Source organism: Lissotriton helveticus, chromosome 5_1 (genome assembly GCF_964261635.1).
Source record: "Lissotriton helveticus chromosome 5_1, aLisHel1.1, whole genome shotgun sequence".
Taxonomy (NCBI): domain Eukaryota; kingdom Metazoa; phylum Chordata; class Amphibia; order Caudata; family Salamandridae; genus Lissotriton; species Lissotriton helveticus.
In genome coordinates, this window is record NC_136065.1 from 1,515,860,626 (window position 1) to 1,515,876,608 (window position 15,983).

At 42.4% G+C, this 15,983-nt stretch overlaps 1 protein-coding gene across 8 annotated transcripts in view; it reads right to left on the reverse strand.

The window, feature by feature from the left end:
* LOC144755520 (6-phosphofructo-2-kinase/fructose-2,6-bisphosphatase 2-like) overlaps positions 1–15,983 on the reverse strand; it is a 342,874-nt gene that overhangs the window by 314,953 nt on the left and 11,938 nt on the right. For all 8 annotated transcript variants that reach the window (XM_078644531.1, XM_078644530.1, XM_078644528.1 and 5 more), the window contains exon 2: positions 11,472–11,599. In XM_078644531.1, coding sequence (XP_078500657.1) covers positions 11,472–11,559 — 88 coding nt within the window. In that variant the 5' untranslated portion in view covers positions 11,560–11,599. The remainder of the gene's footprint in view (positions 1–11,471; positions 11,600–15,983) is intronic.

Sequence of the window (15,983 nt, forward strand, 5' to 3'; positions counted from 1 at the left end):
TCTGGACATTTTCATAATCTAGACATCAGGGGGACTCCAGAGGGACTCGAGTGGATCCTTCAAAGTACTGGAATCTGCTGGGAACCTCACATTTCCTACCACCCAGAGTGCCTACAAATCTTGTGATAAAAATGGTACCTCACCTGTGGGGGTTAGCCTAGTGCCCGCAAAAGGTAGGGGTCCAAGACGCAATGTAGCAATATCAACAAAAGGGGTAACTGCAGTTTTTGGGCATGGGCTCAGTGGCCACCCAGTAAAACCTACCATACCCAGTCATTTCTTAAAACTAGACATCCAGGGGAGTACATAGTGGTGTGCCTCTCGTGGATTCTACAAGGATTTCTAACCCACAATGTCCTGCAAATCTCAATATTTGACAAAAAAAAAAAAAAAAAAAAAAAAAAAAAATCGCACATTTTCCTTGCATTTCTGTGATGTATTCTTCCAGAATAAGAAGGAATCCACACAATTCCACCCATCCACGGTTTCCCTGCTTGTCCCAATAAAAATGCTGCCCGTGCTTGCGTGGCTGGGCTTAGTGTCTTTGACACCAACGGATCAAACTAACATCAATGGCCGTCCTTGCAAAGAGACACTCAATGACCTTGGTTTGATCTCTTCCTGGCCCGGCCACACAAGTAAGGTACTATAGAAAATGTGTTTTCTAGTCAAAGTTTTGAGGTTTGCATGGGCTTCTGGGTAGGAAAATCTAGTGGGAGCCACACAAGTCACCACACCCGAACTCTCCTAAGTGTCTAATTTTCACAAATGTACAGGTTTGGCGGGTTTTCCTAGGTGCCGGATGAGCTAGGTCCAAAATCCACAGCTAGGCACACTGCAAAAAAAGGGTCAGTTTTTCAGTGGAAAAATGTGATGTATCCATTTTGTGTTTTGGTTATTGCAGGCACCAGGACTACCCACACAAGTGTGGTATCATTTTTATTGGGAGACTTTGGGGAAATAGGAATAGTATGACAAGTGTTATTAACAATTGTATTTTTCTGCATTTGTGCTTTCCAAATGTAAGCCAGTGTGTAAGAAAAAAAGACCTTTTGAGAAAAGGCCTCTAATTTCACATGCTAGTATAGGTACCCACAAATTCAGAGATGTGCAAATAACCACTGCTTCTAAACTCCATATCTTGTGGCCATTTTGAAAATACATAGGCTTTCTTGATACCTATGTTTCACTCTTTATATTTTACTATATAAATTGCTCTATACCCGGTACAAAATGAAAAATCATTGCAAGGTGCAATTCAGGGTTTGGCTCTGGGTACCTCGAGTTCTTGGAAAACCCACAAATACTATAAATTCCCACAACTAGACGGGTCCAGCAGATGAAATGGTGTATTGCTTTTGTAAATAGGCTATCATGACGAGAAGTTACAAATGAACACATGGTCACATATGGATGTTTTTCCCTGCTACTTTTTAATCGGTTTGTTTTATTTCAACACTTAAGTATCTTTCGGAAAACCTTGAGGATCTACACAAATGACCCCTTTCTGAATTTAGAATCTGGTCTAGTTTTCAGAAATGTATAGCTCTCCGGGATCCACCATGGGATTCAAACCAGTTCCCACAATATACCGGAAGCAAGTTGAAACCTCAAGAAATATGGGCAATCTCCCAGTAAAATGCCAAAACTGCGGTAAAAAGGAAATGGTTTTCTGAATCAAGTCTGCCTGCTCCTGAAAGCTGGAAAGATAGTGATCTAAGCATCACAGATCTTTTGTTGCTGCCATTTGTAGGAAAAATCCAGACACGCAGCACTCCATTTCTAACCCAAAACATTTGAAATGTCGCTATATGTTGACTAATTTCTCGACCCCCTCTAGAGGAATCTACAAACCATGGGTGCCTTTAGAATACACAGGATGTTGAAAAAAGGATACAAATTTGGTGTGGACAGCTTGTGTGAAATACCTAAGTTATGGAGGCCTAACCACGAACTATCCCAAGTAGCCAATAAAATGCTTAGTGCTGGGGAGGATAGGCCTAGCAGCGAAAGGTTAACTTTCTTCGATACAGACTCATTAAGCTTGTCTGACATACATGGTGATCTCTTGTTTTTGTTTGGTCTCTTCTGTCCTCTGGTGCTCTCACTAACTGCAACAGAGTTCACTACTGTTGTTATGGATTGTAGCTTCTTCCAGTCAGCCCAGTAAAGCAGAAGCAGGGCAGAAGTCGAACGCCAATGATAAGCTGCTCAACTTCACGGTTGCTGATCTCACAGTAGGTGAGCCAAGATTCATCAGAGTCCAGTAACCTCTTGAAGTATTTTGGGTCCCCTATAGGTCCCACTGTAGTTTTGTCTTTTGGTAGCCCAAGTACATACTGAATAGGCCGCTTCTGCGTTGCAAGAGTTACGCAGTAAAATGCTCGTTTTTGTGCCACTTTGTTATTTTCTAAATAAGCTGCACAAGTTTTATTTTTCTGTTCTTTTGCCTAGATTCAGTCTGTACATCAAGCAAGGCCAAAAAACATGCTGCGCTGTTTTTTCTGTGGTTGGACACGAACACCTATACAGAATAGAGAACTCCAGCTGCTGTTTTTTTAACATAGTGGGTTATCATATAAGCCAACACTTGCAGCTCAGAATACAGAACGAGACGAGGTTTGCAGAGAAAAGCTAACGAGACGAACAAGCTACGAGTCGGAGATGTAGACCAACTGATTAGGTGACTCTCAGGTAAGGAGTCTGGCACTAATCCCAGAGAGCTTTAGTATAATATAGTATATATCTAGCGAGGGCAGGCTTAGGCTTATTTGTCATCTGGATATGATTGGGCTTTTCATTGTTTACAGTTTATTAATCATGCTAATCAGATTATTGACTTGCATATGTTTTTTCTAATTGCAACACGGCTTTTGTAGAATAAAGCATGTTAGTTTCAATAAAAATTGTAAACTTTGCACGTCTCTTTCATTTTGTTGTGGATGTGTGCGCGGAACGAAAGGCGATGACCTGCTACCATGATCCCTGAGAGGGTCTAGAGTGTTGTGCTCTGAGGTGCCAAATCACTTGTCTCTCTGGAATGGCTAGGAGGGCAAGTGAGACACTATTTGCTAGTCGGATTCGGGTCCATAGGCACTTATTTGGTATGGTGAAAAACTCCCTACATACTGATGTTCTTTGATCCCAGGCATAGTTCTGTTTCTGAGCAGAATCCCTGCAACAGAAGTAGAACAGCTGAGGGAGCAGAACTGACTAGGAGCTGGCTAGGGAACGCCTGGGTGATGCCAGCTCACAACACGGGAGTAGCACCGAGTTCCTACTAATTTGTTGTTTTATTTACTCTCACAGCTTCGTTAATTTAAGGCACAATCCATCTTACGCCAAATTAATCTAGGCAGAACAAAAAAATTAAAAAAAGAATAGGAAACTCTATGGTGCTGCAACTTGTTCGCTCATTCATTAGGGAATATCGACTGTTGGGCTCCAAACTGCTTTGACGACCTCAATATAAGAATCGAAACCTGAAAGGCAACTCAACCTACCAGCCATCCTGTCTCGCCACACTGGGAAAAGCAGATAAACCTCCATGCATAAGTTTAATTTCAAGGCAAACATCATGGAGAACATTATCTTCAACGACTGGTGCCATGAGTCATTTCGGAAGATTAGCAATGTATTACTTTCAAAGTAGCATTGAACATGCTGTCAGCTGAGAGAGCCGATTGTGTGACAGGTCAAAGTACATGTGGTGATTCCTTCAGTTTTACTTAGGCTAAAACGAGATGCATGGCACTTGGAAGGGCTGCCTCTTAGTGCACACCTTGCTGCAAAAGTACCAAGCAAGCCACTGCATCTCTGGGTACATAAGACGGTGGCATACCAATGGTTAATCAGTAAATTACTAATGGCACAAACCCAGAAAAACATTCCAGCTGCCCCTATAACAAAACTGAGGGTCAACTGAATTGGTGGCTTTGGGTAAAGGTAGTGAGGTGGATTATAAACAAGATTATAAAAGAAAACCCTACACCAGAAAAGATCAGTTTGATGACCTGGGTAACTGTTATCAGAAAGTGCCATACAGTTTGGAACAGAATTTCCACACTGAAATTACTTCTCCAAGAACTCGGGAAACATTAACCAAACTGGTCGAACATTCAGATTTCAGGAGCAGTTGGCTGGTTATGTGCATGGTGAATTCAGCCAACTCTGGCCCAGTAGTGTTATAGCATGGGGAGGGTGTGGGAAGTGAGTAGAGTGAAATAATTTATAACTGGGTCCTGCAGGAGACGTTTTGTAGCTGCATAACGGGGATGGTAGATTGTCTCCCACCAGAACAGGTCACTGCAGCCAGCAGTACCCTTCCACCTGTTTTGCAAGGTGTGGTAAGAGCCCACATGACCCAATATAAGGGCATCCCCTTTAACTTAGGTACAAACTAGGGCAGTACCATGTCTTCTAAATATTTTCTACACAAGTTGTTTTCCTCCCCCTCACGCTGCCCACCTGTATAACCTCCACCACAAGGATGGGCATGGGAAGGAGCGAGCCAACAATGTTGTGGATCTCCCTCTGCCCAGCCGCTCCCACTAAAATGTTCATTGTCACAAGACAGGTTGCTTGTTCTGCTATTGATAATAACAGCCCGATTTGTTTGGGTTAGGTCAATATGTTTAATATTATCCCAAAAATGTTAATAAAGTGCAGAAAAACACCAATGATTGATCACATTATCTGGAGGAGCACGGTCACTGAGCAGCCATGGCATTGTTATAGTAACCAAAGAGGTGGGACTCAATGGCAACCCCACCCCAGCCAATTTGGAAGGGCAGTGCAACAATGATTATTATAATAACCAGCTGTTATACTCTATCAGTTGAAAAGCTTCATTTACTACCTGCACAAGGTGTCATCCACTAGTCCCCTCCTGTACCAATTTGGGATATTTTCAGGAAGGCTACAGTGGCACTACTGCCCTAAACTATTGAGTGTGCCACCAGGTAACAAGTTGGTACTGCCAGCCAAGTTGTGACAAATAAATAACATTGGTGTCCTCACAAAAGTAAAGAGCCACACACCCTCATGCCATCTAAACCCACTCCTCACCTCTTGCATAGGTATATACAGAGTGGGGATTTCAGGCTAGGCCACTGCATCATACCATTTTTTGATGGGCAGTGGGGCATTTGGATGGGTGGGCCAACGCCCCATTGGGTTTGCAGCCTGCAATCGGGGAAGAATTTCTGCATATTTGGAAAAAATGTAGACCTCCCATTTGATGGTCTTAACTGAAGCTATGGGGGTTGGGTAAACTCACTAGACTGCACAGTTGAATATGCAGTCCGTGAGGTTCTGTCACACCTGTGTTGCTTTTTGTGTCTCAAACTACTACATCTCAAACTGCAAATCATGGAAATAGCTAGGACAGCCGGATTATAGCTGAGGTTACTCTGTTACCCCAAGCCTCTCACCCCTAAACAAGGCCAGAGTATTAAAACTATCAGGAGGAGGAAGGTATTCTAGAAGTGCTAAATTCCTAATACAAGACCCAGCCAGATTTAAAACAAGCATTTACAATGCAATGGTTTCGCCTTTGGAAAAGTTAGAGCTATTGGCATTGCTCATGACATTTCTTTTTTTTTTACTTATAAATAAATGGCATTGTTATTTACATTGCAATAGGTCTCACATTTGTTGGAGTTGGAGCTACTGGCATTGTAAATGGCAATGTTTTTTATTCATGCTTTTTTGTTTGCAGTGGAGTGATTTTTTTTTAAAGTGAACACTATACCATATTATAAGCTTTTATAGCAACTATACAGTAAAGCTATAGCTATTTTAACGTAAAAGGGTGTAAATGGATGAATACAAATACAAAAAAGAATCTTAAACTGTATGGTGGAATGTATAGCAGGTGACAGACTACCGATCACAACATACGTACTTGAAGTGATTGTGGGTACCATATGTAATAAAAAAAATCGGTAGTATGGGGTGTCAATGACGCTTGTGCAAATGATGCTCAGCTGGTGAAGTGGTCAGCTCTGTTTGCAGATGCAAAGTGGTGAAAGGTGAAGTATTCAGCTCTGTCTGCAGGCACAAAGGGATGAATGGTGAAGTGGTCACTCTCTTCAGCGGTGAACATGCTCTTTACTGTTGCTCATGGGCATCATGAGAATCTGCCAGGTCTGAGTCATTTCAGACACCTTATGTGAGGGCTGGGGTTTTTTAATGCACCTACATTAAACACCACTAAGAGATGAAGCGATTTCTGTGACATCACGTGATTTTTCTCCAAAATGTTTTTTTCACTTTCACTTTTTGGGTTTTCCAGGATGCTCTGGCATAAGATTCCCGGTTCCACCATGATTCATTTTGTACAATAAGAAAACACAATAACTAAAAATACTCTCAAACTACGGTTTAACAGAGACACCTTTTTCTGTGTAAAAAGCACCTCACCATGGACCAAGCAGGGGCACGTGCCCCTAATCCACAGCAGGATTGAGACACTTCTCTGACAGGAGCTGTGCCAACCCACCCATACAAACTGTGAACTTACTTACAAAAACAAACCTGTCACTTAATGTAAAACCTACTAAATACCAAAATCAATACATATGATCAAAAACATTTCCCACAGATATCAAATGCACTCGGATAATTCTACTGAACTGTTTTATTGGCAAGGTGCGGTGGCATTGGGCCATTTGCTGGAGGCTGGTGTACCCATAGCTGGAAGAAGAGCCCTGGCCGTGTCTCGCGCAACATCGGATACACCAGTCGGGACTGGACTCCCTGGTGGGCCAGCTCCTGGGCGGCTTTCCCCGAGGGAAACCCTAGGCCTAGCCAGGTGATGTAAACCCACGAAGGATAACTGCGGCCTGGGGATGAAGCTAACAGCCTTGACGAAACGATCTGTTCCCGATAGCGGGCCGGCCCCTCTGCTGCAGGCACACTACCAAGGCCAAATTATATGGACATGACCTATGACAGAGAAGAGGGGAAGAGAGAGGGGAAGAGAGAGAGAGGGGAAGAGAGAGAGAGGGGAAGAGAGAGAGATGATGATGACACTCAGATCTATATAAAAATCTCATCTCTGGCAGAGATCCTCACCCTGAATGAAACCCTGAAGCTGACTGTCAGATGGCTCTCCTCCAATCAACTAAAACTCAATGCCAAGAAAACTGAGTTCTTTCTAATCTCCCCTCCCAAGAACAACCCTGACATCCAGACATGGATTAAAGCCATCACAGCCTTAAATTGTTCCCCGACCATTGTGAAATCTGCCAAATCTCTGGGAATCACCTTGGATTATAACCTAAACATGCGAGACCACATCAACACAATGGCGAAATCGGCCAGATTCCACCTGAACTACCTATGGAAATTGAAACCCTTTCTAGACGCTCCGGACCTCAAACTTGCTGTTCAATCATTAGTCATCTCTCGACTGGAATACGGTTGCTCCACCCTCTCTGGCTTACCTAAGATCTCGCTGGCTCCTTTAAAAGCCTGCCTCAACGCAGCCGCCAGACTACTTACAGGCTCAAAAAAATTCGATCACATCACTCCTCACTTGAAAGCGTTAAACTGGCTCCCCTTCGAGGCGAGGATCCACTTCAAGCTGGCATGCATCACGCACAAGGCCCTTCACTCTAAATCCCCTGCGTATCTTGCTCAGAAGCTTGTGCTATCTGGTGGAAACAGACAGAGAGAGGGGGGAGAGAGAGGGGGGAGAGAGAGAGAGGGGAGAGAGAGAGGGGGGAGAGAGAGAGGGGGGAGAGAGAGAGAGGGGGGAGAGAGAGAGAGGGGGGAGAGAGAGAGAGGGGGGAGAGAGAGAGGGGGGAGAGAGAGAGGGGGGAGAGAGAGAGGGGGGAGAGAGAGAGGGGGGAGAGAGAGGGGGGAGAGAGAGGGGGAGAGAGGGGGGAAGAGAGAGGGGGGAAGAGAGAGAGAGCATGAGAGAGAGCGAGAGCAGAAGAGAGAGAGTGAGAGGAAGAGAACGAGGGGGAGAGGAAGAGAGCGAGGGGAAGAGAGCGAGGTTAAGAGAAAGAGAGGTGAAAGAGAGAGAAAGGAAGATGTGCTTATTTATTGCATCACCACGACCACCATACGTGCATATCAGGACGATGCTCTTATAAGAACAGCCGCAACAATTCCAACCCGAAATAACAACACTCTGAAGAAGAACTTGGCGACGATGATCAACAAGCCGCATCATTAGTACAGCCAGCTTTACTGGCATAAAAGCAGAACCGAGGCTCTCACAGAGGAAGTGAGACTCTCGCCTTGTACAAAAATACCGCCACTTGGGGACCTTCTCGGGAGAAAGATTATGGCGTTCTCAGACAGTTGACCAGTGACGTGGACTCATAATACGGTTTTTCTTCAAGCAAAACCCTCGGTGCATTTCCTTTGTGCATCGGTCACAGGCTCCACGAGCCGAACTTGACGTTCAACCCCGCGGCCCCCCGCCCCTCCCCATCCAGCCGGGGTTGTGGGAGGGAAGGGGCTACTTCCCTCGCTTTCTCTGCTCCAAAATGGAATAAAAAGCGCAGAAGAATCAGGAGGGGGTGCTCGGCGGATAAGGAAAAAACAAAACAGGCTGCAGCCAGAAAGGCCAGCGTTTTGGGATCTTTTTCATCGCAGGCAGACCAATGAAGGCTCGTGCATTTGCAACATGAACGCTCCGCAATCCCGTTGTAAACACACTCGTAGCTGGGCAAAGATACCCAATTCCTCTACGTACACTAAACCTCAATAATATGAGGAGGGGGCGGGAGCAGCACCCTCTGCCCCCTGCACTCATGCCTGCTCCGGGAGGGGGGCTGCGATGCTCTTACCTCCTCCCCGAGGAGGAGGCGGGTGCAGCGCCCTCAGGGCACCCTCTGCCCCCTGCACTCATGCAAGCTCCGGGGAGGGGGATGCGATGCTCTTACCTGCTCGGCGAGTTTCAAGACAGCCATTCTTCAGCCCCGGGCTCACATGCAGCGCGCGCCCCCGCTCCGGAGATGCCCGCCAGGTGCCACAAATCCACGGCAATCCAGCAGCTGGTCCACGGCCCCGGGAGCCAGCTCCGCCCGCAGCAGCCCCGGCCTCCGAGTAGCCCATCTCATACAGGAAGTAGAGCGCGCACAAACCCTGCAGCTGCCACTACTCCTGACATCACCGCAGACACGAGCGGCAGCGCAGGCTCTCCGCCCCATTGTTGGGAAGGCAACAATTAAAAACAAGCACCTACGAGGACACGGGGGAGGGGAGGGGAGGGGGCGGGGAGGCACACGGACAGCGGGAGGGGGGGCGGGAACGGCCAGCACTCACCTGGACCTAGACTTCCTCTGGCGGAGATCGGCCGCACAATGACCAAACGAAACTGAAAAAAAAAAAATAAACCCAGCCCACGGCCTTGATGACGATGCGAAAAGGGTGGAGAGGGAAAAACATTGCCGGAACGCCCACCAGTCGCCTCGGGATTTGACTGACGCCTCTGTTTGCCAATGGCTAGCGTCCATTTATGGAGCTAGCCAATGAGAAACAGAGGCGGTGCCAAACATCCATACTGTTTACAAAAGTTTTCGGCCTGGGAGGAGCACTTCCTGCTCCTTTCGCCAGGTCGAAACCTAAAAAGGAAAAAACACAAACCTGCACTTTTGCCGGAGCCGCTCTAAAAATGTGGAACTCCCTACCACCCTCAACGAGAGCAATTAGCTGCTACAGGATCTTTAGGAAGGAAGTTAAAGCCTGACTACTAGAAAACCAGGTATCGTAAGAGAACTGTGTATAACTGTAATTCACACTAGCTCATTTTGTATCTTGTTTTGTACCATGCGCTCTCATTTCTATGTACATTGTATCAGAAATATTTGCTGCTTCCTGTACAGCAACCCTCTACAGATCTTTGTACAGCACTCTGATACCTTGATGGTCATTGTTCACGCTATATAAGACACTATAAATAAATGCATAAATAAATAAATCCCACGAGCCATAGGGCTCAACAAATCTCACTTGGCATCACTCAAACTAAATCTCTACACATCAGCCAGCAAGCTCACTAATGCTTAAAGATTTAAGCCGGACACCTGTCACAGCACTCCTGGGACGGCTTATCTTGAACACCAAGCTGCCTATCACCTACAAGCCAGTCCATCTTAAAACATCTGAATAGTTTCTTCAGATCTCTGTTAAAAAAAAACATCCCAAGAAAGTCGTGCCCAACATTCTTTACACACATAAATTCAAGAAGACATTCACAATGAAATGCTCCTTCTCGGGTAATGTGCCTAAGAATGAAATGTTCATTCATTATGCAATAGAAGAGTCTGTTCGATTATAATATTTTTTCAAAACTGCCAAAACAACGCCTCCTCTTATATGAGCACACCTCAAATATCACAACAGCAGTGTTGATCCCTCTACATCAACGAGTTATGCAATACATCTTAGACCGTAACCTTGAAATCTCGATCTCTTAACCACCTTAACATTATGCAGTAAATTGTAATATTTGCTGCATTAACTTCACGACCGTGTTTCTAATTGATTAATACCTTTCAACCCGTGGGACTCAAATTGGCAGTTTGTGCAATAAAGCGAATGCTGTACAGTGTTCCAACACTCTTTCCACAATTCTGAAGATAATCTTTATTTAGCATGCAAGCAAAATTAAGGTGCAGAGAACTGAATCTGTGCCCACCAATACTGGTCACGGGAGAGTAGAACAGGAGATTATTTAATAGAAGGAGATATTACGGCTCTGGGCAATCCACCCTGTGGGCAGGTTGGATGGAGTTGTGGATGTGGGTTGTGGATGGGAAAATAGATGGTTCACTTAAAGGTGCATGCATTGCTAGTGTGGTATACACAAACACTGACAATGCCTTTCCCCCGAACCTATTGCACTTTTTAAACTATCCCAATTTATAAGGGTGGAATTCGTCTGTGAAGGTGCCAAAATACTCAATTTTCCAAGCAGCGTGGCACAAAGGATTTCTTCATATGGAAAAAAAAATTGGTTTCAACAAATTAAAGTTGGGGTATGGGTATATTCAAATGTTCATTTTCTCTAAACCAACATTTGCGGATTGCCTACTTGTCCAACAATGAGCAGGCAGAGGGTTATGGAGAAAATGTATACCAAGAGAATTTATGAAAGTTGCATATGGACTTTGCGAATTGGGTGTAATGAGAAAACCTACAAAGAAGAGGCAGATGCTTACAACGGCTAAGACTGTCATATAGGCACAAAAACCTGATGTATACAATATGATGTTTAAGAGACTCAGAAGTGTCAAACACCTGGAGAGAGACAAGTTTAAACAGAACAAATATAAACAGCAAGAACATATGGCGCATCCTCAAAATCTAGACAGTGAATAAGTAGTATTTGTTGTCTTCTTCACAATATTTCAAGTCAAGCCACCTAGACTATTCATGCTATATGTAACTATTATACAAAGAGCACACGTCTACCATGCAGTTTATGACTTCAAGGTCGTTATTGTACTTACAGCCCTTTTTCTCTGTAAGCCGCAACGATGATCCTTTGCTTTCATTGTTGTTGACCTGTCCCAGCTCGTAGTCATTCATATCCGACATTGTTTAGGATTCACAGATGCACAGGCTGTTTATATGGCGTCTATTCAGAAACACAGTTAAAAAAGAAAAAAGACAATATATTTTCCTTTTATCTTAGGTGCAAAGAAAAATATTGGATGCCAGGAAAGGATTCTGTGATTTATTAGGTGCTAATGCCTACTGGCTCATCCTCTGGGAGTCCAACACACATTGCTGTGGGGTATGAAGATGGAACATAGTGTAGAGAAGTAACATGCCACATTACTGTTTCCTAGTGTATCCTCCTGCAACTGAGAACCCCAACTGTGTGCATGTAATGCAAATCAATCCATCAATTTCTGCCAAGCCAACAATATATTGCTTTGGCCCAGGTACCCTGCGGTGCTCTACATGAACATAAACACTTTGTTGAAATCATTCTGTGGGGCTCTTTCTATACCAGTATCTAAAACTGTGCCACAAAGTGACAATTAACTGTTGTCCAGTCCCCACCGGAGTCGAGTCCTTCAGGCAGCAACCATATTGGGGATAGGCTAAAGTTTATAGAATGAGTTGTAGGAAACAGACGTTTTAAGGATAGCTGAAGAAGTTTTCCCAGTAAGCTTGCTGAACATGGTTCCTGTGCCTTTGCCTGACCAAGGCTGCTGAAAACCCACCCCCTCCCTACATCTAAATACGAGCCAGCTAATCAGCATTAGGCAGCTTTTGAACAGTAACAAAGATGATGGAAGAGATCAATGAGTGGTGTGAATAATCTGATTCAGCACTGCTGTAGTTCTGGGTGGCCTGGCTCGCCAGTCTAACAGTCCATGCATGCCAACAAGTCAGGGAGATTTAAACAACGGAGCAATAAAAAATAAAAGAGAAATGTAATGCCATTTCTGGATTATAAAATAGAGACTTTCATGCCTATATAGACTGTTGGCATTTCAATTGTGACCACAATTAAGAAAAATTAAAACAATTCATTACGATAAATGGCGTTTGCTCCCTAAGTTTCGAGATAAAAATATGTTTTGGTACCCATGTTGTTTATTAAATAAACCCTAAGGAAGCATATATAATTAATCAAGTACTAGCTCGGTTTCTTGTATTAATTTCAGAGAGGGAAATAACTTTAAAGAATCTCAATTATGTCAGCAAATTGGTACGTGATAGTGTATACAACGCAAAAAAATATCTCGCATGATTGTACGTTGCCCATCTCGTTCTCCATTCCATTTATACCAGCCGCGCATCTAACCTTTTAATTTAATTGTGAAGCTCCTCCGCCCAATCAGCATCTTCCTCATGTCCACTTTGCCTCGCTATTTCTCTTTTTAATCGGTTTAAACGGCCTTTAACTTTATATTTGTTTACTTTTTTCGTAAGGACATTATAATTATGCATCATTGATCAAATTTTGAGGTGCAGATACTACGCATAGAGACGTCAGTATTTATCCCAAAGAACACCGACTGCCCATCTATTCTGTCAATTTACATGGTTGTGCTTTGAAACCACCCTAGAACAAGCTATTGGCTCTACCACTTTTCATGCATAATTTTAACCAAAGTCCATGATTTTGAGTCAATTTGAGCAATCGAACGAGTCCCCTCTTTGATCAAGTACACAGGTGATGTAACCTCCTTAATACACCAACTGTGCAATTTATTAATTTATTTAGTTTGAAAGTTTTATACAGCGCGAACAAGACCCTTGCGGATATCAGAGCGCTTTACAAGGTGAGTGTCTAGCACAGTAAAGTTCTTTACGCGCTTTGACTTGCATTTAACTGATGTGTAAACATAACATCTCGTAAAAGCAAAGTAGAAAGGTACATCACAAAACTATCCCCCTGTGAGTCAGGCAAAGGGTTGATATATTGTCTAGGATGCCTGGATGGTCCATTGTCATAATAAGGATCAGTAGCGAGGGTACGTTTGGTCTCAAAATTTCTTTAGACCATGCTCAGGTGAATTTAGCCATGAGAATCGATGTTACTTCTTTTTTGAAAGATGCAGTAGAGGAATTAAGTCTAGTTTCTGGGGGTAGGGCATTCCAGATTCTGGGAGCCATCCCTGAAAAGGTCCAGGTTATATGTTTTCTTCTTGTTGAATCTTTGCGGTTTCAGTAACCAGTTTTCCGCACTTCTTGAGGATCTGATCCCACCAGAGAGCGTCAGTTTCTGTGCCAGATAGCTAGTCCTTTACTCATTCTGCATTTAGAACTGCATATCTGTGGCATCTCAAATGAACCTGGTGAAATGCACCAACATGCCATAACAAAAATAACCAAACCTAGTGTAACCAAGACTAGTGCTAAACAAGCATTTGCAATGCAGTAGGTCTCGCATTGGGAAAGTTTGAGCTATTGGTATTGCAAATCACACATTTTTTATTTATGTTTTGTTTTTGAAAATAGCGAAATGAATAGCTTTGTCATTTACAATGCCAATAGTTAAACTTTCACAAATGTGACACCTATAGCATTTGTAATGCAATATGTGTTGTATTTACATGACTTACATGTATTGATATTACAAATAACAATGGCTTTTAATTTTTTTCCAATAATTAATACTTAAATAAAAGTTATTGTAATTTATAATGGCAATAGCTTAAAGTTTTGTAAATAACTTTTGTGAAGATTATGTTCAGTGTATTTTATTGTGACAAAAATCCAAGAACAGAAGTGAAATATTAACATCTTTTTGTTACATTTGTAATAAAGCTTGAAACATTGAGAGAACATATATGAACCAGGTGTTGTTGAATGGTTGCACAGATTGATGCTGTGGTGGCGCTGAGTGATGTTGTGATGGCGAACGAGTGATGCTGTGGCGTTCAGTGATGCTGTGGTAGCACATAGTGATGTTGTGGTGCCCCTGAGTGATGCTGTGGTGGTGCAGAGTGATGCTGTATGCTATGCTATGTTTTGTTATCCTATGTTTTGTTTTGCTATGCTATGTTTTGCTATCCTATGCTTTGATTTGTTATGCTATGTTGTGTTTTGTTATGCTATGCTAATTTATGTTTTGTTCTGCTATGCTATGTTTTGCTATGCTTTGTTATGCTATGTTTTGTTATGCTATGCTATGTTTTGTTGTGTTTGGTATGCTATGTTTTGCTATGCTATTATATGTTTTGTTTTGCTATGCTGTGTTTTGTTGTGTTTTGTTAAGCTATGCTATGTTTTGTTGTGTTTTGCTAAGCTATGCTATGTTTTGTTGTGTTTTGCTATGTTTTGTTATGCTATGTGTTGTGTTTGGTTATGCTATGTTTTGTTATGTTATGCTATGTTTTGTTATGCTATGCTTTGCTATCTTATGCTTTGTTTTGTTATGCTATGCTATGTTTACTTTTGCTATCTTATGCTTTGTTTTGTTATGCTATGCAATGTTTTGTTGGGTTTTGTTATGCTATGCTATGCTTTGTTGTGTTTTGCTATGCGGTTTTGTTGTTATGCTATGTTTTGCTATCCTATGCTTTGTTTTGTTTTGTTATGCTATGTTTAGTTTTGCTATCTTATGCTTTGTTTTGTTATGCTATGCTATGTTGTGTTATGCTATGCTATGTTTTGCTATGCTATGCTTTGTTAGGCTATGCTATGTTTTGTTATGCTATGTTTTATTATGCTATGCTATGTTTTGTTATGCTATGTTTTATTATGCTATGCTATGCTTTGTTATGCTATGTTTTGTTATGCTATGCTAAGCTTTGTTTTGTTATGCTATGCTAAGCTTTGTTTTGTTATGCTATGCTATATTGTGTTTTGTTATGCTATGCTATGTTTTGTTGTATTTTGTTGTGCTATGCTATGTTTTGCTATGCTTTGCAATGCTATGTTTTGTTATGTATGCTATGTTTTGTGTTTTGCTATGCTATGTTTTGTTGTATTTTGCTATGTCTTGTTATGCTATGCTTTGTTTTATGTTATGTTAAGCTATGGTTTGTTCTGCTATGTTTTGTTCTGCTATGTTTTGTTCTGCTATGTTTTGTTCTGCTATGCTATGTTTTGTTCTACTATGCTATGTTTTGTTCTACTAGGCTATGTTTTGTTTTGTTTTGCTATGCTTTGTTTTATGTTATGTTAAGCTATGGTTTGTTCTGCTATGTTTTGTTCTGCTATGTTTTGTTCTGCTATGTTTTGTTTTGTTCTGCTATGTTTTGTTCTGCTATGCTATGTTTTGTTCTGCTATGCTATGTTTTGTTCTGCTATGCTATGTTTTGTTCTACTATGCTATGTTTTGTTCTACTAGGCTATGTTTTGTTTTGTTTTGCTATGCTTTGTTTTATGTTATGTTAAGCTATGGTTTGTTCTGCTATGTTTTGTTCTGCTATGCTATGTTTTGTTCTGCTATGCTATGTTTTGTTCTGCTATGCTATGTTTTGTTCTGCTATGCTATGTTTTGTTCTGCTATGCTATGTTTTGTTCTGCTATGCTATGTTTTGTTCTGCTATGCT